The sequence below is a fragment of the Physella acuta genome, unplaced genomic scaffold (genome assembly GCF_028476545.2).
Source record: "Physella acuta isolate Inbredline_101_S28 unplaced genomic scaffold, ASM2847654v3 ptg000488l, whole genome shotgun sequence".
NCBI classification, from domain to species: domain Eukaryota; kingdom Metazoa; phylum Mollusca; class Gastropoda; family Physidae; genus Physella; species Physella acuta.
Genome location: NW_026732007.1, coordinates 286501 through 314448, shown reverse-complemented (window position 1 = coordinate 314448; position 27948 = coordinate 286501). Strand labels below are relative to the sequence as shown.

Here is a 27948-nt window from a genome sequence, read left to right as displayed (position 1 = left end):
GACGAGAATCCTTCCATCGTGTTGTTGACATGGAATAAAAACGTGCTTTTTTAGATTTAGCAAACAAAGCAACCATAAAAATAATAAATAAAAACGTAAGCCTAAAATTAATTCAGAAATTTTTCATTTTTAGTTGAAACTCAAGAGAACTTGAAAAAAATGTGTTGAGTTTAAGACTATATTTCTATTTATTTTCATTAAGCGTAAATTTAACCGGATGTTTCACTCTTGTATGACAAATATTGATTGGCTATACAGGAACTCCGTGATCGATAACTATTTGTTTACAAAAAAAATTAGATATAATTTTTAAATAACATTGCAAATTCAAACCACATGACCTACTTTTCCTATTTTTTTCGCTTACAATGCGTAAAATAAACAATTTGGCAGCCTATCGAATAGCAGGATGCCATTGTTTATGTCGCCATTTCACGTAAAAACCAAATTTTTGCTTTTTTAAAATGTTTATATAGTTACCGAAAATATTAAAAACATCCAATACATCTAATCCTTAGTAAAGTCCAAAAACAAAACAGACAGACAGGATTTTATAACCATATTTATTGTAACTACGTCTTGCATGCTTTTAAAATTATTTAATGACCTCTCGAATACTTTCTCGCCCGCGTCCATTAAATGGCTTCACCTGGTGAAAAACCAAGCCTCCCCCCCCTCATATGTAAGTCTACAGATTCCTATTAAAAAAATAAAAACATTAAGTTATTTAAGATCTACGCTTTTTCGCACCAAGAATTTGGTTTCTAAATATGTCAGCTTAATCGAAAGACAACGCAAACATTTTATTTTTAAATGAACGGATTGCACATTTTTAAGGCAACTTCAACTATTATTTATTTACATTATATTGCTCTAAAATTTTTACACTTAAAATCTTCTAAAATCTAAAGGTAACATTTATGTTTAATTTATCAGATAATAATAAAACCTAGCCCTGCAGCTTTATGATTTCTCAACCATGTAATGGACAATATAGGTTTATAGCTTTCTTTCCACTTAATTATATCTGGAACGTCTTTTCAGAATTTTTGTTTGTTTATGTATTTATATTTAGAATAGTCTGTCTTTATTGATAGTGTATATAGTTTTTAACTGTACTGTAAGTTGTGTAATTCCGTTTTGTACCTGTTTTCTGTAAGGTGTGTGAGAATATGTGTGATTATCCCAGTTTAGTCCAGTTCTCCTAGAAGGCCAGTATGGGTTATTTCTGTACTGTTAGATAGCCACTGTATCTTAGCTTGTGTTCAACTCGTTCTAGCGTAAGTATTTGTATTTAGAATAGTCTGTGTTGTGTAGATAATGTATATAGTATTAATCTCTTTTAGTTTTAACAAGCCGATGTTTCATTAAAATTATTTTTGTTTTGTAACCCGTTTTAGTTGTTCGTCTTGTATGTTGCATAGAGCACTTGACATCTAAAGCAGTGTCCGTGTGTTCACTATGCCTAGACGCATTTGTTTTTCTAACTTTCAGGTTACACGTCATAAGTTCTACCATCAGACCAAGCCACATCCACGAGGGTACCCGAAATTATCAAGTTAAGATGTAAGCCTTTGTAGGAGTTGACCCAGCTCTGATCACCACCTAAACATAGAATGTTTCCTGAGTTCACCCAACGGAATGGACTGTTGTGCATAAGTACTTTACCTTCATCTGCCGTTGTAAAGAAAAGATGAACAGTACTTCATCAGCCGTATGAAACATCAGGTACGAAATGAAATTACTACTTGTAAGTAATACATAATACAGACAGATAAAGTCAACCCATTACTAAACTTACCCTTGAAGGTAACCTTAAAGACTAATTTAATCATTCTCTAACGCTAATCCGAAAAGTAAAATTAAAATATAATAGTAACAGTTATATTTAAGTAGTACATAAAAACAATATGAGAAGCTAATCTCCAACGATACTTATATTCTGTCATTACTCAGCATAGAGTGAATAAAAAGTACCCATGAAACAATATGACTCTCCTGTGCCTAATCCTAGCGTTGATATTATTCACAATTACACTAAGATTGGTAAATTTATTCAATCACAAAGAAGTAGTTAAGATACTGTTTAGAAGTTGGCATTCTATTGCGCGGATGATGTAACATTTTGAGTAGTTAGTGTATCCAGCGCTATGTCCGATCATCTTTTCTTTACGTGAGTCAGGTTTCTAACTGAGCAGGGTGGACTCAGGGCCATCGTACTGACTCTATCCAGGGATTCGAGCTCGAGTCTTTAGAGTTAGCTGTCATGACTTCCACCATCCCACCACACCGACAGGCTTTCACTAAATCTTAACCTTAACAAACATATATTTTCAGATGTACACTAAGAGATCATCGCGCCACTTTTAAAAACTGAGATCAACATCAACAAACTTAAAAATGGCTGGTACTCCAACATCGAACGACGCGTCATGTGATTTCACCATCGTGGTTGACGGCACTGAATTTAAAAGCCACCGGGAAATCCTAAGTTCAACATTAAATTACTTCGACGCCTTGTTTAGAAGCAACATGAGGGAGACAAAAGAAGGGAGGGTGGAGCTACAGGGTATGACAAGTGAGACTTTCACTGTTGTGTTAAATTTCATCCACCAGCGTGTCCATGGTTTGACGGCTGATAACATTGATGACATCTGGGATGCAGCCAATCGTCTGGATATAGCAATATATCTTAAAGAAATAGAACATTTTGTGATTGAAAATTTATCCATTGATAACCTATGGCACTTTTATTTAAAAGCAGTCGATTACAATTCTAACAATGTCAAAGACGGTTCGCTAATGTTCATGATGAAAAACTACGAGCACGTTTTTAGAATGAAAGAGTTTCTGAATTTGCCTTTTTCTTCAGTGTTATCTTGTATTGAAGGTGACGAGTTGAATATCAAAACAGAGGACTCAGTTCTGGAGTCAATTTTAACCTGGGTTTCAGACGGAAATAATTACAAACAAGGTGCTTGTATGACGCGTGATTGCAGCGAAAAGAAAATCGCGTGTAAGGATGATGGACTCCAGAACAGTGAGGGTCACTCTCGTGAAGTCACTACTTCTGTTGGTCAGATTTGTGACTCAGGAACTGTAAATGAGGATGGCGAAACAGCAACTGACAAGCCTGGCAGAAAACAAGGTCAGCACGATGACGTCAAAAACGAATAACAAACTGGTGACGTCACAAAATGTAGCCGGATAGGCGATCGAGCAAGTTATCTCGCCAAACTCATGTCTAGTGCCAAACTTACTTTAGCCACAGAAAGTTACCTACGGAGTTTACTCACAAACCCGTATATAATCCAATGTCCAGATACCTATCACGGAGTACAGGAAGCCCTAAAATACAAGTGTGGGGTGTATCCTTTAGAGAGCGCCACATTGACACCTCTTCGAACTAACAGCGGAAAGAGAAATGCCTTGGCGTTTGTTGGAGAAGATTCATGTCTGCACCTCTACGATTTAGAGAACAGGAATTTCTGTAAACTCAAGCTTGAGAATTTCAAAGGAAGCTACAGAAAGGTTGTCTCTGTAGTATCGCTGGGGTCGAAACTTTGCTTCATATGCGAAAGGTACTTAAGAAAATGTACTTTCGCCAATCATAAATGCCGCCTCGCAACTGTCCTTTTGATGAACGAGAATAACAATTTTTCAATATTATATGAATTGTGCGGCGAACAGAACTCGCTGTGTAATTTATTTCGTGTAAATAACAAGTTTATTTGCGTCAAAACTAACAATGGTTTTGCTACAAACAGAAGTCGACTACTGCATCCAGATTCACTGGAAATATACGTATTAAACTCCTATATGGGTTTTTTGTCCGCCTACGCTTTTGAAAACGATATTTTGATGATTAGTTTAGAGGATTTTTTAACCAATCAAACTAATGATTTAATAGTCCACATTTACAATTTGGAAACTAAGACCATAACAACAACCAAAATACCAAATGTTAGTGGACAAGATTTTGTTGCTATAGCCATACACAAAGACAAAGAAACTTTTATTTTACTCTCAAGCGGTGCTTTACTTTCGGTCAAGAGAGGTTCTGACAACGCACTCAAATTCACAACAGTAGCGCGTCTTTGGACAAATTTTCTATGGTGGCTAAGTGGAGCTGTTTATTATAAACACGAGCTGACTTTGTTTTGTGCAGCAAGCCATTTGCCACATGGGACGGTGGTGACGTCAGTCCCAGAACTGTTTAAGAAGATCAGTGTCGTTGAGCTTAGCGATAAGCTTTGGACCAAAAATATGGTTCCTGTGATGGCGCCCTTGTCTTGGTTCGGGTAATCAGCGATGAGGTTTTGGCAGTGCTTCAGATGTGCCATCGTCTGCTGTTACCATTGTTTTGAATAACAGTCGTCAGTCACGGAAAATCAACGTATGTCGTCAAACACAATATGCCAAAAAAAAAAGAGTGAGATTAACTTTAGTTCAGTGCATCAGATAACTATAAAATTCTATTTCTTTGATGTACAGGCTATAGAAGAACCTTCTGTACAATCAGCTACCTTGATCTAATACCATCTCAACGAAGACCAGCTAGTTTTATTATAACGTTATACGTGTATACATCACTATTTACACATTATCTTGTGTCTTTTTTTTTTTATAATTATCACATTTACGCTGTCGGCTATTAAAATAAATAAAAATTCAAAATTTTCAATTTAAACAAAGATTTTAGTTTTACATATAACCAGTGGGGGAACTAGAAATCAAAGGCTCCCCCGCAAAGAAAAAACTAGGGCCCTCTCTCTCTCTCTCTCTCTCTCTCTCTCTCTCTCTCTCTCTCTCTCTCTCTCTATATATATATATATATATATATATATATATATATATATATATATATGTTTATTTATTTATATATAGTCTATATCCTAACTGAGTAATTTAGTCTACTTCATTGCAATATATAACCATTCTGAGAGAACAAACCAGAAAAAATTTAGTCCAAAGTCACCCCCTGGTGATAAATATTCATAAAAATGCTGGTCAAAAATATATAAAGACGTTAGCTTGCTTCGTGAATGGTTTCTCGCGTTATGTTTATTTTTTTCATTTTTGGCTTTTATAATATCAATTTTGAAAACATTGATTTTTATAGCTATAATATTTTATAGTACGTCTTATTTAAGTAACAATTCAGAAAATCAATTGCTTTTTAATATACATAGTACAAAACTATTTAAATGAGCTTCGTGGGCATCCCTATTTTAAAGAAGGGCAGTAAGTCATGGAAGTAGTGCGAATGTTTACCTACCTTTCAAACTATAGCTCTTGTAGATTTTAAAATATTTTTCTACGCCCACAATCTCTGCTATGGTAGACCTGTTTTTTTTTTTTTTTTTTTTTTTTTTTTTTTTTTTTTTACAAAACCACTTTCAAGATGCATAAAAAATATAATTTTTGAAAACAAAATTCATTGTTTTTTTGTCGGAACTGGGCCCCTAAACGTCCTGCCCCCCCCCCCCCCCGCATTGCGGGTTCTGGCGGTATGGTAGTTCCGCCCCTGCATATAACCCTACAATTAATTTTTACTATTATAATTTTTAATGTGACTTTCCTTAAACACAAATACATCTATTGACTTCCCACGTGGTCCTCTATGTAGAGGGGGTGTAAGCAGGCGATATTTTACAACATTACGAATAAAGTGAGAGTGATCTCCCCTAAACACTATCGAATATTCGTACACAATTTTGACTTTGCAGATTTGTTGAAATCAAGACTTTTTTTGAGAATATTTTTTTCAAATTTTGCTGATTTGTTAAAATTAGGATTTCGATTTTTGCAGTTTTGATCAAACGACGACTTTGATTTTGGCAGATTTGTTAAAATCCCGTTTTCGGTTTTTGCAGACTTGATGAAAACACGTTTTTGATTTTTGCAGATTTGTTATAATCATTTTTTTCGATTTTTTGCAAGTTTTCAATACTTCGTCTATGCTTTATATACGCTTAATTAAAAATAATTCATAAAAACGTTTAATAATAAGCTTTTGTGTAATAATGCACTAAAACTAGTAAATAAAATTATACACTACTATTTTAATAACTATAAAGAAAAGCGTGGCTCACTTTTGTATTTATTGGATACTTTTACTAATATTTTGGATGACGCCCATGCTTTTCTTTTTAGTTATTTAAATAGTAATGTATAATTTATTTGCTACTTTTTAGTGCATTATTACATAAATGCTTGTTATTAAAACGTTTTTGATAAAAACAGTTCAACACTTTAAAGTTTAAATAAACCGGGAGTGATCTCCCCTAAACTTTCTCGAATTTTCTTATATAAAATAACAGGGGATGGAAACTCGGGCTATAGACATGATTTTTAATCCATTTTAAATACTTAAAGTTTTAAAAATAGAATAAAATCTCGTAGACAAATTAATTGCACACCAAGTGAACGCAAATAAAAAAAGCGCATAATAGTGCGCAATATTATTAGTACTTTTAAAATTTACATTAGTTTTTTGAGAAATCGGAAGTAGCGTAAATTACTACTTCCAGTCAACGGAAATTACTCAAAATTTAACAGAAGGTAGAGAATTAGATCTTTTACTTACATGTGAAATTTCATTTATCTATCTGAAATAGTACTCAAGTTATAGGCTTTTAAAAAATTCAAAGTAGGAAAAGTACCACTTCCGGTTATCGGAAATCGCTCAAAAGTTGATACGGATCTACGATTTTGATAAAATACTTATATATGAAATTTCATCAACCTAGCTGTAACGGTACTCAAGTTATCGTGTTTACACACGGACACACACACAGACAGACACACACACACACAGACATACGGACAAGATTGCAAAATTATGTTTTTCCGTATCAGTGAGGTGTAAAACGTCGAGATTTGTAAAAATCTCGATTTTTTTTTTTGCACGATTACAATACTTTCTCTATACTACGTATATACGAGAAAGTAAAAATTACAATAGAGTTGCATGACTAAAAACCATTGCGCACCTAATGAACTTCATGACTCGTGCATAATAGTGCGGAATAGTTGTATAAGACTGCCCACTAATTTGGACAACATTTTAATTAGTTCATTAAAAAATATTTAGGCTACCAATTAAGTCAAATTTAATGTGAGATTGCATTTTCTTCATGTCTTGACCCACGTGCCAACATTGAAACAAATCTGTGTGTTAGCAATGTCCGAAATTTCGCTTGGGCTTTTTGATCTAGTTAAATAAAAGCTTGTAATAAAAGTAAAAGCTTATAAAAAGACAATTTTATTGTATGCAAGTTTTCATCAGCAATTCAAAACTATGGTAAAATTAATTATTATTATACTTGCTTAGCTGTCGATAAAGTCTCCATCATAATGTTATGTAAACGTGTCTTACCTAGTTCTCGATCTAAAAAATGTAAATCTAATCAATACGCATACACGTATACATTTAATGTAAGTCGAAAGCAGCGTACTAAAGCTTGCTTAAATAAGAAAAAATTACAATATTTCAATTAAATTGGCTTTTCCGTGTGTTATGGATGCGCAACGGAAAAATTAACAAAGAGTAACTATATGTGAACTTTAGCATAATAAAACATATTTTCAAGAAATATGGCAAAATTAAAGTGTATTAATATAATCAGTTTGTAGTTGTGCATTTTTTTTTTGCGGTTTTTTGTGCATTTTCGAGATTGCATATTTTTTTTAGATGTCGTTCTTTACACCAAATGCAAAAGATGATTCACACCAAATACAGCAGAAGATTAACTGTGAGTTCGATCCTGGATTTAAATGGAGTCAATACCAGAAATGAAAAGAATAGTAAAAAAATTGTCGCTATTGCAGTTTTTGCATCGATTTTACCGTAGATTTCTAGTTAAGCACTATACAAACAAAATGAAATGGAAACAAGTACAACTGACCTGTAGGCCCTAATCTTATTCCTACGTGTTTTTAAATTCCCAACGTTTTAAATAAACTTAAATAAACGAATTTACTTAGCATGACCTGGATAAAAATCATTTTTCTTGCACATAACTATGACTTAATTACAGTCAGCAATGTATCTTGGCAAAGCTACGCCCAAACGAATATCCTAAATGTGTTGTGGACCTAAATTAAATGGCTTCACCTGGTGAAATACAGCGCCCTCACCCCATCCTCATCACCTCCTATGTAAGTATACAGCTTTCTATAAAACATTATCTTTAAGACATTCATGATCTACGCTTTTGCGCACCAAGAATTTGGATCCTGCTTAATGGCGGTTATAATGACCGTACGCTATTATTTTTTTATTGAACGGATTTGACATTTTCAATGTTATTTCTACAACTTATATTTATTTACATTATTTGGCTCGAAATTGTAAAGTTTTATATTTATTAATGTTCTCAAGCCTAAAGGTAATACTAATGTTGAATAATGTATCAGTTAATAATAAAACCAGAACTACACGTTTATGATTTCTCATTTCTATGGTAGACCATCTAAATGTATAGCTTTTAAAAAACGTATTTGTATCTTAAATTAATTTTCTGTATCGTTCCATGACAGATAAGTTTTGTTCTTACTTTTTGTTTACATATGTGAGCAGTTTTTTTTTGTTGTCTAAGTATTTTTAATAATACCTGCAATGATGGGACTGCGTGATACGGTCGTAGAGCGCCAGATTCATCATTATATTTATTCGAGTGTGTCCAAGACATATATGGGGCAGACAAAGAAGATCACCTTGGCAAACAAATGGAAAATGTAGTCAGGACTATACTCAGCCAAATGTTTCCCTAACGTGATTCAGGTACCAAGCTGAGCTGAGTGGACATAGACTAAAGTCTGAGATCTAACCTCTACCACCAAACTACACCTTCACCAAGAGCGCTAGATAGCTAACACAAAACTCATACGTTCGTATATTTGACTCAAGTCTGTAGGACGTACCTGAGTTTACCCAGCTCTGATGGGCACCTGACCATACAATGTCCCCTGAGTTTACCCAACTCTGATGTGCACCTGACCATACAATGTCCCCTGAGTTTACCCAACTCTGATGTGCACCTGACGATACAATGTCCCCTGAGTTTACCCAGCTCTGATGTGCACTTGATCATACAATGTCCCCTGAGTTTACCCAACTCTGATGTGCACCTGACCATACAATGTCCCCTGAGTTTACCCAACTCTGAGGTGCACCTGACCATACAATGTCCCCTGAGTTTACCCAACTCTGATGTGCACCTGCCATACAATGTCCCCTGAGTTTACCCAACTCTGATGTGCACCTGACCATACAATGTCCCCTGAGTTTACCCAGCTCTGATGTTCACCTAATCATACAATGTCCCCTGAGTTTACCCAGCTCTGATGTGCACCTAACCATACGATGTCCCCTGAGTTTACCCAACTCTGATGTGCACCTTACCATACAATGTCCCCTGAGTTTACCCAACTCTGTTGGGTACCAGTCCCATGTAAGGGACACGTCTGTTTAAATTACTGCCGATCGCACTATACGTTTACATGCAGTTGACAAGAAGGTAATAAACACTAATTCATCTGTAGTATGTAAATTTAGGTACAAAATAAAAAAGTCACTATCTGTAAATAATAGGAAATACAGACAGATAACTTCAACCCATACCTAAACTTACTTTTGATAGTAACCCCAAACACTAAATTAACCTACAATCGTAAACACTAACCCTAGATTTAAAATGTAAAGTAAAAGTAAATTGTAAACAGTGACTTTGAATCAGTCCAGTTAAGAACTCAACGAGAACCTCTTCTCCAACTATATTCTTTTACTACTCAGCGTAGAATGAATCAAAAGCACCTGTTATACAGATATGACTTTCCTAGTCCTAATCCTAGCCTTGACTTAATTCATAAAGAGGCTGAGATTAATATATTATACACCGCAAATAAATAGTCAAGTTTCCATTTTAGAACATAATAGTCAATGGGGCAGAAAATATGACCTCGACATTTGAGTAGATCGTGTGGTCAGCCAAATATCCGACTGTATTTTCTTTTCTTCACGTGCGACAGGTTTATATCAGAGCTAAGTTGTACATACTCAATCCAGGGATTCGAGCTCGAGTCTTTAGGGTTAGCAGTCGTGAGTTCTACAGTCCCACCACACCGGCATGTCCTCACTATATAATGACCTTAAAACAAACATATATTTCCAGATGCACGCTAAGAGATCATCACACCATTTTTAATACTGAGATAGTGCTGTACGAAATTGTTAGCAGAGATACCACCAAATTCTAAACATGGATTGTACACCTACGCCAGACACCGCATCATGTGATTTCACCATCGTGGTTGACGGCACCGAGTTTAAAAGCCAACGGGAAATCATGAGTTCAGCTTCAAATTACTTCGACGCCTTGTTTAGAAGCAACATGAGGGAGACAAAAGAAGGGAGGGTGGAGCTACAGGGTATGACAAGTGAGACTTTTGCTGTTGTGTTAAATTTCATCCACCAGCGTGTCCATGGTCTGACGACTGACAACATTGATGACATCTGGGATGCAGCCAATCGTCTGGATATAGGAATATATCTTAAAGAAATTGAACAATTTGTGATTAATAATTTATCAATTGATAATCTATGGCACTTTTATTTAAAAGCTATCGATTTTAATTCCATCCACGTCAAAGAAGGGTCGTTAACGTTCATGAAGCAAAATTACGAGCTGGTATTTAGGATGAAAGAGTTTCTGAATTTTCCTTTTCCTTTAGTACTATTTTGTATTGAAAGTGAGGAGTTGAATGTCAAGACAGAGGACTCAGTTCTGGAGTCCATTTTGTCCTGGGTTTCTCACGGAGAATACAGACCAGGTGCTTGTATATCAGCTGACTCTATAGATAAGGGAGCGGCGTGTGAGGGTGTTGAATTTCAGAACAGTGAGGGTTACTCTCGTGATGTCACAAGTACTGGTCAGTTGGGTAGCGTCATAAAGGTTGGTCAGAATTGTGACTCAGGAACCGTAGCTGAGGCTGGCGAAACAGCTCCTGACAAGCCTGACATTAACTTCAGAAAACATGGTCAGCACGGCGATGTAAAGAATAAGGACAACACTGCTGACAACAGAAAATGTAACCAGACAGGTGATCGAGCAAGTTATCTCGCCAAACTCATGTCCAGTGCCAAACTTACTTTAGCTACAGAAAGTTACCTACAGAGTTTACTGAAAAACCCCTATATAATCCAATGCCCAGATGCCTATCGCGGAGTACAGGAGGCATTAAAATACAAGAGTGGGGTGTATCCTTTAGAGAGCGCAATTTTGGCCCCTCTTCGAAAATGCAGCGAGAGAAAAAATGCCTTGGCGTTGGTTGGATTGAATTCAGGTCTGCACCTCTACGATTTAGATTCCAGAACGTTCAGTGAAATCAAGCTCGGGAAGGTAAAAAGGAGCTACAGATACTTTTTGTCTGTTGTCTCACTGGGATCAAAACTTGCCTTCTTGTGCACAGACGACTATAGAAATTGTTCTTTTGCCAGGCACAAATGTCGTCTTTATACTGTCTTCTTATTAGACGAGAACAAAAATGTATCAACATTGTATGAGTTGTGCGGTCAAGACGCATTTGTCAACGCTTCATTACGGGTAAATAACAAAATTATTTGCGTCAAAAAGTATCGCTCTGCTGCAACCAGAAGTCACATAGCAGATCCAGATTTATTAAACACAGTCACATTAGACTATGGTATCGACTTTATTCCCGTCTGTGTTTTTGAAAACGATATTTTGATGGTTAATCATAAGGATTTTTTCAATGACCGAACTGACGGTTTACCAGTCTACTTTTACAATCTAAAAAAAAGTCCCTAACCTCAACCTTATTACTAAATGTTGGTGATCAATGTGCTGACCCCGTGGCAATACACAAAGACGGAGACACGTTTCTTTTACTCTCAAGCGGAGTTTTACTCTCGGTCAAAAGAGGTTCTGACAACGCAGTACAGTTAACACCGGTAGTTCGTCTTTGGACTTTTGAATGGTGGCTGAGTGGAGCTGTGTGCTATAAAAACGAGCTGACTTTGTTTAGTGCATTAAACCCTATAGCCTAGCATTTGGAAATATTTTGACGTCCGTGCCGGGACTGTTTGACAAGATCAATGTTGTCGAGCTGGGCATGAAGTTTAAGATAAAAAATATGGTGCCCGTGGTAGCGCCTGTGTCTTGGTTCGGGTAATCTACTGTGAGGTTCTGGCAGTGTTTTTGTTGCTTCGTCGTCTGCTGTTACAAGTCATTAAATAAAAGTCGTCATTCATTGAGAAATATCGTAGGTCGTCAAACACATTTTGCCAAATAACGATTGAAATTATCTGTGGCTAAACACATAATATAACTTTAACGTTTGACCAACTATTTCTTGTGGCTAAACACATAATATAATTTTATCGTTTGACCAGCTATTTCTTCAATTTTTGACTACAGATGACCTATTTAAGTAGAATAAGCGACATTGATCTAATTCCATCGCCAAAGAAAAAAAAATCTATGAAAACATATTTTTCAGTGAACACATCATTATTTAAACATTATCGTGTGTATTTTATTATAATCACACATACACTGTAAGTCATTAAAACAAAGATACCTTCATAAATATGTATTTTTAAAAATAATTTTACAATTTATACGTTCTGTTAAACTAGAATGTTCTTTTTATTTGATTTTTTACTTTGTATTGTGACCAGCTTAAACATAAACACCATGTATTGCCTTCCTAATATGTCTCATACACTATCTTAATTATACTCCAACAGCAATTACAGCAATCGCTGTCTCCATAGCTGCTGTCCCCCCCCCCCCCACACAACTCAGTCTTCAACGATCAGCCTTCAATTTAACAGCTGTCACTCTAAACAGCTTAAACCCCAACAGCCTAAACCCCACCAACCTAAACCCTAACATCCTAAACCTCGGAAGCCTTCATTCCAACAGCCTATTTTCTGCTTTTTAGTGTAATGTTACATTTAAACTTGTTATTAAACCGTTTGTTTTAGCATTTTATTTCAGTACTTTAATTTTTTTTTTAATACAATAGAGTTGTATGACCAAACTCTATTGCACAGGAAAGGAACATGACCAAGAGAAATGCGGGTATAATAGCGCGGTAAATATGACTTTATATAGGAACATTTTAATAATTATTTAACATTAATGTAGCATTCGATATTATGTCAGATCAGATTACCAACGGGGCTAGATTCTACGTGCTAAGTTTGAAACAAATCGGTCAGTTATAATTGCTCCAAACTTCGCTGGGCAGTTTCGACCCATGACAGACACACAGCCATAGGAAGCAAGTAAATAAATGCATGCCAAACCTTGCTGAAAAGGAGTAAAACGGCTCAAATAAACTTTACAAATAATACTTAATTGTGTTGAAAGAAATCCCTTGCTTTCAGGATGATTGAAAATATGCTCATCAAATACATGATAATGCAACTTTCCAATAATGCCAAATACAATATGATGACGGATATAAAACGTTTCGTAGAAAGCTTGTAAGATTTAGAAAAAACGATTATTTTTAATTAATAGGGTCATAAAATGGTATTTTAAACACACATATTTTTGTTATTACGTCTACTATTTTTGTAGTACAAAAATTGACAAAATATTCAAAAGTGCAAGAAACCCATCATGACAAAAACAGGAATTCGGTGATTTTGTAGGGAGCATATCCCCTTAAATATAATAATAAACTACTATTTAAAAAATATTAAGGGTGGGTCATTACACTAATTATTGGATACTTTTACTAATAAATAGGAAGTGACGCAACCTTTCCTTTATAGTTATTTAAATATTAGTGTATTACATTTTTTTTCTCCTTTTAGTTCATTATTAAACAAAATCTTGTTATTAAATGTTTTAAGCATCTTATTTCAGTTCTTTACATTTTTAATACAACAGATTAGTATGAATAAAATCTATTGCACAGGAAATGAACATGACCATGACAAATGAGGGTATAACAGGGCAGTAAATAGTACTTTTTATACGAAAATTGTAGTAATTATTTAAAATTAATTAAACATCCGATCAGTCAAATATTATGTCAGATCGGATTGATTCTACGTGCCAATAACGAAACGAATCGATCAGTTACAATTTATTTAAATTTCGCTGGGCATTTTTGATCCACAAACAGATAGACAGAGAGAAGGAGCAAGTTAAATAAATGCTTGTAAAAACAGGCTTAAAGGGGAGTAAAAAGCCTATATGGTGCATATAAAATGTACACGTAATTGTGTTGGAGGAAATCCTTTCCAACATTATAATTAAAAACAAAGAAGAAGAGTGGGTTTGAGAAACACAGTCACATTAGACTATGGTATCGACTTTATTCCCGTCTGTGTTTTTGAAAACGATATTTTGATGGTTAATCATAAGGATTTTTTCAATGACCGAACTGACGGTTTACCAGTCTACTTTTACAATCTAAAAAAAAATTCCCTAACCTCAACCTTATTACTAAATGTTGGTGATCAATGTGCTGACCCCGTGGCAATACACAAAGACGGAGACACGTTTCTTTTACTCTCAAGCGGAGTTTTACTCTCGGTCAAAAGAGGTTCTGACAACGTAGTACAGTTAACACCGGTAGTTCGTCTTTGGACTTTTGAATGGTGGCTGAGTGGAGCTGTGTGCTATAAAAACGAGCTGACTTTGTTTAGTGCATTAAACCCTATAGCATTTGGAAATATTTTGACGTCCGTGCCGGGACTGTTTGACAAGGTCAATGTTGTCGAGCTGGGCATGAAGTTTAAGATAAAAAATATGGTGCCCGTGGTAGCGCCTGTGTCTTGGTTCGGGTAATCTGCTGTGAGGTTCTGGCAGTGTTTTGTTTTGTTCCGTCGTCTGCTGTCACAAGTCATTAAATAAAAGTCGTCATTCATTGAGAACTATCGTAGGTAATCAAACACATTACCCCAAATAACGATTGAAATTATCTGTGGCTAAATACATAATATAACTTTAACGTTTGACCAACTATTTCTTGTGGCTAAACACATAATATAGCTTTATCGTTTGACCAACTATTTCTTCAATTTTTTACTACAGATGACCTATTTAAGGAAAATAAGCAACATTGATCTAATTCCATCGCAAAAGAAAAATTTATACGTTCTGTTAAACTAGAATGTTCTTTTTGATTTTTTACTTTGTATTGTCATCAGCTTAAACATTGCCTTCCTAATATGTCTCATACACTATCTTCAACATTATACTCCAACAGCAATTACAGCAATCACTGTCTCCATAGCTGCTGTCCCCCCCCCCCCCCCTCACCCCCCACACCTCAGTCTTCACCGATCAGCCTTCAATTTAACAGCTATCACTCTAAACAGCTTAAACCCCAAAAGCCTAAACCCCACCAACCTGAACCCTAACATTCTAAACCTCAAAAGCCTTCATTCCAACAGCCTATTTCTCCTTTTATTACATTCAAACTTGTTATTAAACCGTTTTTTAGCATTATATTTCAGTACTTTAATTTTTGTTTATACAATAAAGTTGTATGACCAAACACTATTGCACAGGAAAGGAACATGACCATAAGAAATGCGGGTATAATATCGCGATAAATATGACTTTATATAGGAACATTTTATTAATTATTTAACATTAATTTAGCATCCGATATTATGTAAAATGAGATTACTAACGGGGCTAGATTCTACGTGCTAAGTTTGAAACAAATCGGTCAGTTATAATTGATCCAAACTTCGCTGGGCAGTTTTGATTCATGACAGACACACAGACATACGAATCAAGTAAATAAATGCATGTCACAACAGCCTGAAATGGGAGTAAAACGGCTTATAAGTTGCATATAAACTTTACACGTAATACTTAATTGTGTTGGAAGAAATTCCTTGATTTTAAGATGATTAAAAATATGCTCATCAAATACACGAGAAATGCAGCTTTCCAATGATGCCAAATACAGTATGATGACGGATATATTCCAACCTTATAATGTAAAACGAAGCAGAAGAGTGCGTGTGAGTAATGGATATAACTAAAGTGTACAAGGATGCAAAATTCTCCATAGATTTACCAGTGGAAGTTAATAATCCCGTATGCATAAAGCTATTGAAGAATAATGTATTAAATGTGTACATGGAGCTATTGAAAGGTTAACTTGGGTTTAAGGAACTGTAACTAAAATCGAATAGTCAATCATGTAGGGAAAATGAAACGTAATGATGTTGAATGTAACTTTAATTTAATTTCACATTAGGACGTGAATTGTGAAATTAAAGTATTTATACATTTCTACATTATCAAAATCGTTTAGTGACGATAGTTTATCATGATTTTTCTAATTAACTAGAAGGCACGACCAGGCCTTGCACTGGCCTTTAAATAAAACGTACAAATAAAGGGTCATATGAAATCTCTACGACCCCACACACACACTCCAAAAACCCTGGCGCGGATATTAACACCTGAAAATGTTACCATTTCAAAGTATGTTGGTATGTTGGGGGGGGGTTCAGATGTTGCGACCTCACATTTTTGCATTATAAAAAAGTAATGTTAGAAAAATATCGATGTTTAAAAAAAAATCAACTGAATTTTGAGGGAGGGGGGGGGGGGTTGTAGGTCGAGGTGTGACGTCATTTTAGGGGGGGGGGTCTGGCTTTTTGTGACGACGTGTGAGGGGGGAAGTAAAAATCGTCAAAAAACCGTGACGTCATTTATGGATGACCCAATTGATATTCTAAAAATAAAAAAAATAAAATAAAATAAAAGTTTTAAAATTCAAATCAAGTGAAGTTGGTCGTTAACACAGATTATAAATTCGCGTCAAATTAATTGTGTTGGCCGTCATTACACTGTGATTCACATATTAACAACTAATGTCAAAGTTGTAATCTAATAGTGATGTGTTTTTTTTTACACATTTCTCAATGAATATAAATTTGATTAACTCGCGTACATTTAATGTAGCACGAAACTAAAGGATACTTTCAATAATATGAAAGCACGACATTTCATCTACATTATATGTATATAAATAAATAATTATATATATATATATATAAATATATATATATATATATATATATATATATATATATATATATATATATATACATATATATATATATATATATATATATATATATATATATATATATATATATATATATATATATATATATATATATATAATGTTAAAACGAACACAGTTTGGGTCATACACTGTCATACACTGTGCTGTAAATTCTTACTGTGCTCTCCCATTAGCTGTAAGATTTCTGAATTAAAATTCTCATAGTAAGGGAGGTGATTAAATAAAAAACAAATTTTAAATAATGTAATTACCTCTCTTATTATGTGGTGTTAAAAGAAGAGTAGATTTATTAATTTTGTGTGTCAGCTAAGACTGTAGTTGAAATGAAGGCTACATATCAATCAATTAAAATCACTTGTAATGAAGGCTACATATCAATTAAAATCACTTGTAATGAAGGCTACAAATAAATTCATTTTTCGTGAAATGAAGGCTTTAAATCAATTAAAATCCCCTGAAACGAAGGCTATATAACAATTCTCTTAATCTATATTAGAAATGTACAATAGCATGTTTTGTATACAAGTCCAGAAAATTTATCCCGCCACTTCTCAGCGAATAGCCTCCTTTTTACAATCTAGTGTTAATTATCTAACAATGCTTAGTTTAATGAAAGAGATTTAACAAACATTCAATATTCATTTTTTTTTAAAGAACAATAAAAAGTTAAATAAAATAAATTAAATTTGCTGTAGTAAAAGCATCGGTTGCTAACTTGATTAAACTTTTCTTACAGACAGATAAACATTGTAAACAAAATACGAATTTAAAAACAGACTTCAAGAGATATTTTTTCTAGTTCAACTACTCGGAAAGATTTAGATCAAAAGTAGTTCTGTTTAAATAAGATGAAACAATAACACGTTATACATTTTAAAAAATGTATTCCTAACTCAATGGGCAGGTTAAACCCCCAAATTGAAAATTAGGTGTTAGGACTTTTTTGAGTGATAAGGAATTTGTAACTAACATTGCATATGAAAACAATGCAAAAAAAAATAATAAAATGTTATGGTTTTGTGAAAATATTATCTAAAACAAAATTCATAAAAAACGTTTTAATAACAAGCTTTTATGTACTAATGCACTAAAAAGTAGAAAATAAATTATAGACTACTATTTAAATAACTAGAAAGAAAAGCGTGGGTCTCTTCCTAAACATTAGTAAAGGTGTCCAATAGATACTAAAGTGACCCATTCTTTTCTTTCTAGTTATTTAAATAGTAGTCCATAATTTATTTTCTACTTTTTAGTGCATTAGTACATAAAAGCTTGTTATTAAAACGTTTTTTATGAATTTTTTTTTTTTGCTGCTTTTGTCTGCCAATATCATGGAAATATTTTTTATCACATTCACGCACAATATGAATGAAATGTAGTACATACAATAAAGCATTATACCACTTAATATGAAGAGATTTTGGATATATTGTTGTTAATTTACTAACGCTTTAACCACAACGAAAATAATAAAAAATTCATAAAAAACGTTTTAATTAATAACAAGCTTTTATGTAATAATGCACTAAAAAGTAGAAAATAAATTACAGACTACTATTTAAATAACTAGAAAGAAAAGCGTGGGTCACTTTAGTATCTATTGGATCCTTTACTAATGTTAAGGAAGACACCCACGCTTTTCTTTATAGTTATTTAAAAACGTTATTAAAACTTTTTTTATGAATTTTATTTTCAGTACTTTACATGTTTTATTTACAATAGAGTTACATAACTAAAAACCATTGCGCGCCTAATGAACGTGATGGAGCAGCAATTGAATGTGATGGCGCAGCTATTGAATGTGATGACGCGTTTGGTGTGATTGGATAGACATGCCTACTAATTCGATCCAAATTTTAATTAATTCATTAAAAATTAATCGGACATCCAATTAAGTCAAATTTAATTTCAGATTGCATTGTCTTCATGTCTTGACCCACGTGTCAAATGTGAATGGCATCGGTCAAGTAGAAGTGACCGAATTTTCACTCCAGCGTTTCGATCTAGACTGACGACTGACGACTGGCGACAGACAGAGGAAGTGAGTTAAATAAAAGCTTGTAATAAAAAGTGTCATTTTAGGGTAAAATAGCTCAATATTAGCTCTCATTGAAATCACAATAACACAGCTTCTGTTTATCAGAATAACACAAATCTTTAACGTAGTGTAATATACGCAATTACAAAAGGATGAACTAAAACAAGTAGAACATAATAAAAAGTGGATTTTATCCAAATTTTTATGAGACCTAAAAAATTTCCAATAAGTAGGGAGTAGACTTAGCATTTTATAAAATGTGAAGTTTAAAAGATATAGAAATTCTTTTAATTCACTTTTACAAGCAGTGTTTAGTAAACATGTGTGCAAAATTTCAGCTAAATAATTTCTTTAGTAGTTTTTGAGTTATAGTGATTTAACTGGTACAATTTTGTTGAAAAGTAACATTTTAAGAAAAACGCTAAATTGTGAAAAAAAAAACTAAATTTGAAAAAAAAAAACGAGAAAAAGAGAAAACTATAACATAAAAGAAAATTTTAAAACCTCACAGTTACATAAATTGCATATGGAGCCTCTTACTCAGCAATAAGAACATCTATTTTAGTTAGTTTTTAATTTTTATGTTGCTTAATGTTGCTTAATAAAGGTGAATTACGTCATTACTCTCATTAATTTAAAAAAAAGTATAAAAAATACGAGCAATACGTAATATGGCAAAATAATTATACAAAAATATTCAGAAATGAATGTAGTTTCAGAAACAATAGATCTTTAAATGTCAACATTTCTGACTTAAATATGTATTTTTTGGGGGGAGGGGGGGGGGGGGGGAGGAATTTGACTAAATTTCCAGGTGGGGCGGACATTGGTAAAAGTATATATTTTCTATATATTCATATGCCTAACTAACTTAAACTCTGTTCCCAAGGTGTCCTAATTTAAAACGTCGCCAAAGTAGACATATTAAGTTAATAAAAAGTCTAGTGACAATTTAAGCGCAATTTCCTTATGTTATCCATAACAATTTTAAATCGAGATAAATCATATATTCAGCAAATAAATAATGCAACACAAGTAGTTTTAATAATTCAAAACAAAATAGAAAAAAAAAAAGACAACTATATTAACCTATATCAACGGAAATAGTTTTATTTTTAACGAGTAGGCCTACACGATGCTAAGTTTAAACATGTAGTAAATATCATCCTAGGAGTACAAGATGCTCAGGATATTTTGTGAAAACTTTCTTCGGCAATATTGTTCTAAATTATGGCAGGAATCGATTGGTAAATGTTTCAAGTCGCTAAGTGGTCTGGTTGCCGAGATATGGTCAAAAAAACTGCATGTTTTCGAGTTTTTTTGGCTTTTCCGGGAAATTCAGGAAGGAATTCCGGGAATTTTTTTGGCCCACAATCATCCTTGGAACTTGCTTAACATATTTGCTTTGAAACTAGTCCTCAATATTTCTTCGTTGAGGAGGAGATACGACTTTAAGCTGCGGACACACATCCATCCATCCATCCATCCATCCATCCATCCATCCATCCATCCATCCATCCATCCATCCATCCATCCATCCATCCATCCATCCATCCATCCATCCATCCATCCATCCATCCATCCATCCATCCATCCATCCATCCATCCATCCATCCATCCATCCATCCATCCATCCATCCATCCATCCATCCATCCATCCATCCATCCATCCATCCATCCATCCATCCATCCATCCATCCATCCATCCATCCATCCATCCATCCATCCATCCATCCATCCATCCATCCATCCATCCATCCATCCATCCACCCATCCATCCATCCATCCATCCATCCATCCATCCATCCATCCATCCATCCATCAATCCATCCATCCATCCACCCACCCACCATCCATCCATCCATCCATCCATCCATCCATCCATCCATCCATCCATCCATCCATCCATCCAACCATCCATCCATCTATCCATCCATCCATCCATCCATCCATCCATCCATCCATTCATCCATCCATCCATCCATCCATCCATCCATCCATCCATCCATCCATCCATCCATCCATCCATCCATCCATCCATCCATCCATCCATCCATCCATCCATCCATCCATCCATCCATCCATCCATCCATCCATCCATCCATCCATCCATCCATCTATCCGTCCATCCATCCATCCAGAAATGAGGCATTATTAAACGCAATTGCCAGTATGGAAATTGCGCTAAAAAATACACCTTGGTAAAAATAGTTTTACTTTCTCTGAGAAATAACAGTAGTGTGGCCTAGCGATAGAACGCTAGACCGCTAAAATCACGAGTTCAAATCCAGGTTTAAGTTAGAAGAACTTCCCTGACTTCACCCAGATATGATGGGTACCTAACTAGTGCTTGAGAAAGAAAAGTCGGCTGGGCACATAGTGCTGGCCACACTATCTCTTTGTACGCAGATGTCACAGAAACACGTGAACTCTACTTCATTTCCCACATGATACGGGTCTTGCAAATAAAACTTTCTAGAAATATTATGAAGACCAAAGCTACTGCATGGGACTGAATGGCTTAGCGGTAAAGCGTTATCTGCTAAAGTCTCTAGTTCGAATCCCGTTCAAGTAGTATAACGACCATGAGCCCAATCAGCCTTTTGAGTTGTTAATTTACGTTAGCGAAAAGTAATTGCCGATGGGCATAGTGCGGTCCACACTCTTTATACGACCCGGTCACAAAGGTGAATGCTACTTCACTTACAACATGAATCGTTAAGCTCTATAAAGTGAACTATTTTTTTAAGCTGCTGCGCATCAATATTTGTATGCAACAATATTTGTTTTAGTCGCGCTTACAGCGGAACTGCTTTCAAATGAACGGATGTGATCGACCCAAGAGTTAATTAGACACGGCTGTTTCTCTAATTGATTAGCCTCGAAAATCTGAAATTCTTGATAAAATAGTCACTGGTTCGTCTGTTGTAATGTTGTCGTTTTACCCATGTGTTCTTACAAAAGAGATCTTTTAGATAGTATAAAAGGTAACATTTATTTATTCTGTAAGTATTCTAAAGCAATTGCAGACGTTGTTTAGGAACATAGCCTAGCTAGGTCTACATCAGCAGCATTTCATATCCCTGCTGATAATTCATTTTTGCCTCTGAATTTTCATATGTTCCGCGCCTTCAATTCAGTCTGGTTAATCTTTTGTCGTAACTACAACAATAGGTGAAGCTAGTAATGTGAAAGAAAGGTGACTGATTAGTATTGCTTAAATACAAGAGTGTGTTTTGATATATTTGCATAAATCACAATACTGATTGATTACTGATTATACTCAATGTCTAAATATTTTATATATGAATAATATAGACATAAAAGTCCATTTAAACAGCAGTATTTTACAGCAAGATTTGATATAAAAAAAATTCATAAAAAACGTTTTAATAACAAGCTTTTATGCAATGATGCACTAAAAAGTAGAAAATAAATTATAGACTACTATTTAAATAACTATAAAGAAAAGCGTGGGTCACTTTAGTATCTATTGGATACCTTTACTAATGTTAAGGAAGACACCCACGCTTTTCTTTATAGTTATTTAAATAGTAGTCTATAATTTATTTTCTACTTTTTAGTGCATCATTACATAAAAGCTTGTTACTAAAACGTTTTTACTTTCTCGTATATACGTAGTATAGAGAAAGTATTGTAATCGTGCAAAAAAAAAAAATCGAGATTTTTACAAATCTCGACGTTTTACACCTCACTGATACGGAAAAACATAATTTTGCAATCTTGTCCGTATGTCTGTGTGTGTGTGTGTCTGTGTGTCTGTCTGTCCGTGTGTAAACACGATAACTTGAGTACCGTTACAGCTAGGTTGATGATCTCCCCTAAACTTTCTCGAATATTCTTATATAAAACAACAGGGGATGGTAACTGGGGATATAGTTATGATTTTTAATCCATTTTAAATACTTAAACTTTTAAAAATAGAATAGAATCTCATAAAAAAATATTGCGCACCAAGCAAACGCCGAATAAAAACGCGTATAATAGTACGCAATATTATTAGTACTTTATAAATTTACATTAGTTTTTTGAGAAATCGGAAGTAGCGTAAATTACTACTTCCGGTCAACGGAAATTGACAGAGGGTAGAGAATTAGATCTCATACTTACATGTGAAATTTCATTTATCTATCTAAAATAGTACTCAAGGTATAGGCTTTTGAAAAATTCAAAGTAGAAAAAGTACCACTTCCGGTTATCGGAAATCGCTCAAAAGTTGATAGGGATCTACGAGTTTGATAAAATACTTATATATTAAATGTCATCAACCTAGCTGTAACGGTACTCAAGTTATCGTGTTTACACACGGACACACAGACACACAGAATACGGACAGAATTGCAAAGCCCAGTTTTTCAGACTCGATTACGCATAAAGCCTCTTAATTTTGATAAATCTGGATTGATAATTTTTGCCCGATTAAAATAAGTCCTCTATACTCCAGATGTGATGAAGGACTGAGGAGTAAAACGGTGAAAACTGTCAAAATTTCATGTTATTTTTGTGCACGATTACAATACTTTCTCTATACTTCGTATATACGAGAAAGTAAAAATATGTCTGATAAGTTAACAAGCTTGGTAGTATCTGTATCTTTATTTATTGCTTAACAAATTTAAATAAAATTGTTTAAAAATAGGGTTACACGAAACATTTTTGTAGCTTTGTAAAACATAAATCGTAAAATTGCAAGTCAATATTATTTTGATTGTCACTTTCTGTCACATTACTAGCTTCGATTGAATTTACTGCCACATGTCAGTGGTAACACATGTGTAATGGGTAGGCAATAGACACGACTTGTCGGCCATTATTGTGTCGTCACAACTTCTCCACATATGAATAATCGGGTCTAGGACTCCCCACTTGACAATTACACCCGATCATTTCTCCCCCCTTCTTGATTTTACCATCGGAGCAATTACCTCCTGTAAATTATCCTCTGTCAATATCCTATATAGAAATTACCCTCTCCTAAAAGTACAAGAATCCTGACTGCAACGCCAGACATATATCTTACCTTAACTCCAATCTTAAGATGAAGGTTTAACCTAAGCATTCGTAAATCTAAGACAAACACAAACCGCAATTTCACTTAACCACAAACCTAACCTATCACTTTTACTTCTAGATTGTTCAGATAAAGAGCATTGATCTATTTTTATACAGAGTGATCCACACGATGACAGGAAGAAAATTACCTCGCAGACATCAATCAAGCTTTAAAAAGTCTACTACGCAAGACGCCGCATCATGTGACTTTACTGTCGTGGTTGACGGCACTGAATTTAAAAGCCACCGGGAAATCCTGAGTTCAGCTTCAAATTACTTCGACGCCTTGTTTAGAAGCAACATGAGGGAGACAAAAGAAGGGAGGGTGGAGCTACAGGGTATGACAAGTGAGACTTTCGCTGTTGTTTTAAATTTTATCCACCAGCGTGTCCATGGTCTGACGGCTGATAACATTGATGACATCTGGGAGGCAGCCAATCGTCTGGATATAGCAATATATCTTAAAGAAATAGAACATTTTGTCATCGATAATTTATCAATTGATAATCTATGGCACTTTTATTTAAAGGCTGTCGATTTCAATTCCAACAACGTCAAAGACGGCTCGGTAATGTTCATGAAACAAAATTACGAGCATGTTTTTAGGATGAACGAGTTTCTGAATATGCCTTTTGAATTAGTGCTTTCTTGTATCGAAGGTGAGGAGTTGAATGTGACGACAGAGGACTCAGTTCTGGAGTCTATTTTAATCTGGGTTTCAAACGGAAAATGCAGAACATGTGCTTGTTTGTCACCTGACCGTAGCGTTACGGGAGCCACGTGTAAAGATATCGAACTACAGAACAGTGAGGGACACTCTTGTGACGTCACAAATTCTTGTCAGATTGGTAGTGTCATAAAAGTTGGTCAGAATTATGACTCAGGAACCGTAGCAACGGACAAGCCTGGAATTAACTTCAGAAAACAAGGCCAGCACGATGACGTCGAGAATGAGGATCACAATGATGACGTCACAAAATGTAGCCGGACAGGCGAACGGGCGAATTATCTCTCCAAACTCATGTCTAGTGCCAAACTTACTTTAGCTACAGTCAGTTACCTAAGGAGTTTACTCACAAACTCCTATATAATCGAATGTCCAGATACCTATCACGGAATACAAGAAGCCCTAAAATACAAGTGTGGGGTGTATCCTTTAGAGAGCGCCACATTGACACCTCTTCGACCTAACAGCGGAAAGAGAAATGCCTTGGCGTTTGTTGGAATGGATTTCGTTCTGCGCCTCTACGATTTGGAGAGCAGGACTTTCAGTAAACTTAAGCTAGAGAATTTCAAGGGACGATACGGAAAGGTGGTGTCTGTAGTATCGCTGGGGTCGACACTTTGCTTCTTATGTGAAAAGTACTTAAGAAATTGTCCTTTCGCCAATCATAAATGCCGCCTTGCGACTGTCCTTTTGTTAGACGAAAATAACAAGTTAGTAAAATTGCATGAAATGTGCGGTCAACACAGATTGCCCTTATATTTATTTATTGTAAAGAACAAAATTTTTTGCGTCAAAACAAACGATCGCTATGCTGTAACCAGAAGTCGCATATTTGAGCCCGATTTATTCAAGACAATCATATTAGACTTCGGTATCGATATTTTTTCATCCTATGTTTTTGAAAACGATATTTTGTGGATTGATTTCGAAGATCATTACATTAATCCTCTTAACTATTTACCAGTCTACACTTACAACGTGGAAACTAAGTCCCAAACAGCAATTGAAACACAATTTCTCGGAAGACAATGTCATATGTCTGTGGCCATACACAAAAACAAAGAAACTTTTATTTTATTCTCAAGCGGAGTTTTAATTTCGGTCAAGAGAGATTCTGACAACGCAGTCAACTTCATACCGGTGGTTCAACTTTGGAATGCTTTTGAATTGTTTTTAAACGGAGCTGTGTGCTATAAAAACGAGCTGACTTTGTTTTGTAGAGCAAACCGTGTACCAAATTTGACAATTTTGTCGTCAGTGCCGGGACTATTTGACAAGATCAATGTCGTCGATTCTACGGAGATGATGTGGACATCAAATATGGTTCCTGTGATAGCTTCCTTGTCTTGGTTTGTGTGAGGTTTTGGCAGTGCTTTTAATGTCACCATTCTTTTGAATAAAAGTCGTCAGCCAATAAAAACCATCGTAAATAGTCAAACATAAAATGCAAAAAAAAAAGATTGTGATTAATTACCTTTAACAAATTCCATCACACAGATTACCAGCTGTTTCTATTTTAATTTTTTTACGTGAATTTAAATCACAAATTATACATTATCCTGTGTATTTTATAATAATTATCATATTGACGCTGTCGGTCATTCAAATGAAAAAAAAATTAAATGTCTGATTAACTTTAACTGTTTTTGATTTTACACCATATTACCCTACAATGAGATTTTTATTTTATTTTTTAAATTAATTTGTAATGTGACAAGAGTGCATGTATTGCCTTCCCTTGTTGATTTCTATACTGCGTTAAACACAATACTATAAAAGCATTAACAGCAAAAGCTGTCACCTCCACCACCTTTTACCCAAACAGCCTTTACCCCAACAGCTACAATCTCAACAGCTTCACCCCCCCCCCCTCAGGTTTAACTCCAAAATTCTTTAACCCCAGAGCCAAACCCCAACAGCTACCACCTACACTGCCTTTATCCCACCACCTGTATAAAAAAATATTACCCGCATTTATCTTGCTCCTAGATTCTCAAACCTTTCAGTCTAGCGTAGGTGACTTTTTAAACGCAGCCAATTATTTGATGTGTAAGTGTCTCTAGATTTAAATAGAGTCAATACCAGAAATAAAAACGATTCTATTACAACTGTATCGGCGTCGGTATTTCATTATTTACCTACTTTTAAAGTAATTCTTTAGTTTAGCATTAACATACTAAATGGAAACTAATTCAACTGACCCCTAGACCCTAATCTTATTTTTACCAATTTTTTTTTAATCCCTAAATTTTTACATGAATATCAGTGAACTATTTTATTTAGCATGATCTGGTTCAAAAAATAGTTTTCATAACTATGATTTGAACCTCATTCAACTATGTATTATTTGCAAAGCTTCGCTCAAACGAATATCCTAAATATCTTAACGAGTACCTTAACAAAATGGCTTCACATGGTAAAGGGCAGCGCCATTCCCCCCCTTCCCGTTTGTAAGTTTACAGCTTCTTGTAAAAAAGATTAAACATCAAGACATTCAAGATTTACGCTTCTTCGCATCAAGAATTTGGTTCCTAAAAACGTCTGCATAGTCGCGGTTATAAATAATCATACGCAATTATTTTTTTTAATTAACGGATGGGGCATTTTCATTGTTGTTTCGAAAGTGATATTTACTTACATTATTTGGCTCGGAAATTGTGAAGTTTTCTGTTTATAAATGTTTTTAATGTCTAAAGGTAATAGTAACGTTGAATGATATATCAGATAATGATAAACCCAAGCCTTACACCTAACATCCTTTGGATTTCTCATTTCTGTGATGGACCGTCTTTATTTATAGCTTTTTAAGAACTTATTTATATCAGAAACGTCGTTTCAGTATCGCTCTATGGTTGAGTCCTTTCGTTCTCACTTAATGGTTGCATATGTGTGCAGTCTCAATGTTGTCTTAACATTTTTAATAATACGCTTAAATAATGGGGCTGTGTGGTTGGGTGGTTAAGCGCCAGATTCATCATTATCTTTAGCTGTTTGTGTCCAATAC

General features: G+C 34.7%; 3 protein-coding genes across 4 annotated transcripts; all 3 read left to right on the top strand.

Moving 5' to 3' along the window:
• Nucleotides 1-830: 830 nt before the first annotated feature.
• LOC131944321 (kelch-like protein 10) lies at nt 831-4447 on the top strand. 2 transcript variants are annotated; one of them, XM_059304877.1, is made up of 3 exons: nt 831-911; nt 1495-1728; nt 2338-4447. In XM_059304877.1, the coding sequence occupies exon 3, from the start codon at nt 3241-3243 to the stop codon at nt 4303-4305; it is 1065 nt and encodes a 354-aa protein (XP_059160860.1). In that variant the 5' UTR covers nt 831-911; nt 1495-1728; nt 2338-3240; the 3' UTR covers nt 4306-4447. The 2 variants fall into 2 exon arrangements, with proteins under 2 accessions (XP_059160860.1, XP_059160861.1); XM_059304878.1 differs by having other exon boundaries at nt 2338-3553.
• Nucleotides 4448-20618: 16171 nt separating this feature from the next.
• LOC131944314 (splicing factor 3A subunit 2-like) lies at nt 20619-21257 on the top strand (the record flags this gene model as incomplete). The annotated part of the gene is made up of 1 exon (XM_059304870.1): nt 20619-21257. A coding segment is annotated over one exon (639 nt), but the record flags the coding sequence as incomplete, so codon positions are not given.
• A 3090-nt stretch (nt 21258-24347) lies between these two features.
• Nucleotides 24348-27697, top strand: LOC131944313 (kelch-like protein 10). Its single transcript, XM_059304869.1, has 2 exons — nt 24348-25268; nt 27641-27697. The coding sequence occupies exons 1-2, from the start codon at nt 24348-24350 to the stop codon at nt 27695-27697; spliced, it is 978 nt and encodes a 325-aa protein (XP_059160852.1).
• Nucleotides 27698-27948: the final 251 nt, after the last annotated feature.

Coding starts and splice junctions, on each gene's coding strand:
- LOC131944321 (XM_059304877.1), top strand. CDS start 3,241: ATGTCTAGTGCCAAACTTACTTTAGCCACAGAAAGTTACCTACGGAGT.
- LOC131944313 (XM_059304869.1), top strand. CDS start 24,348: ATGACAGGAAGAAAATTACCTCGCAGACATCAATCAAGCTTTAAAAAG. Junction 25,269..27,640: donor CCAAACTTACTTTAGCTACA/GTCAGTTACCTA, acceptor TAATGTCTAAAG/GTAATAGTAACGTTGAATGA.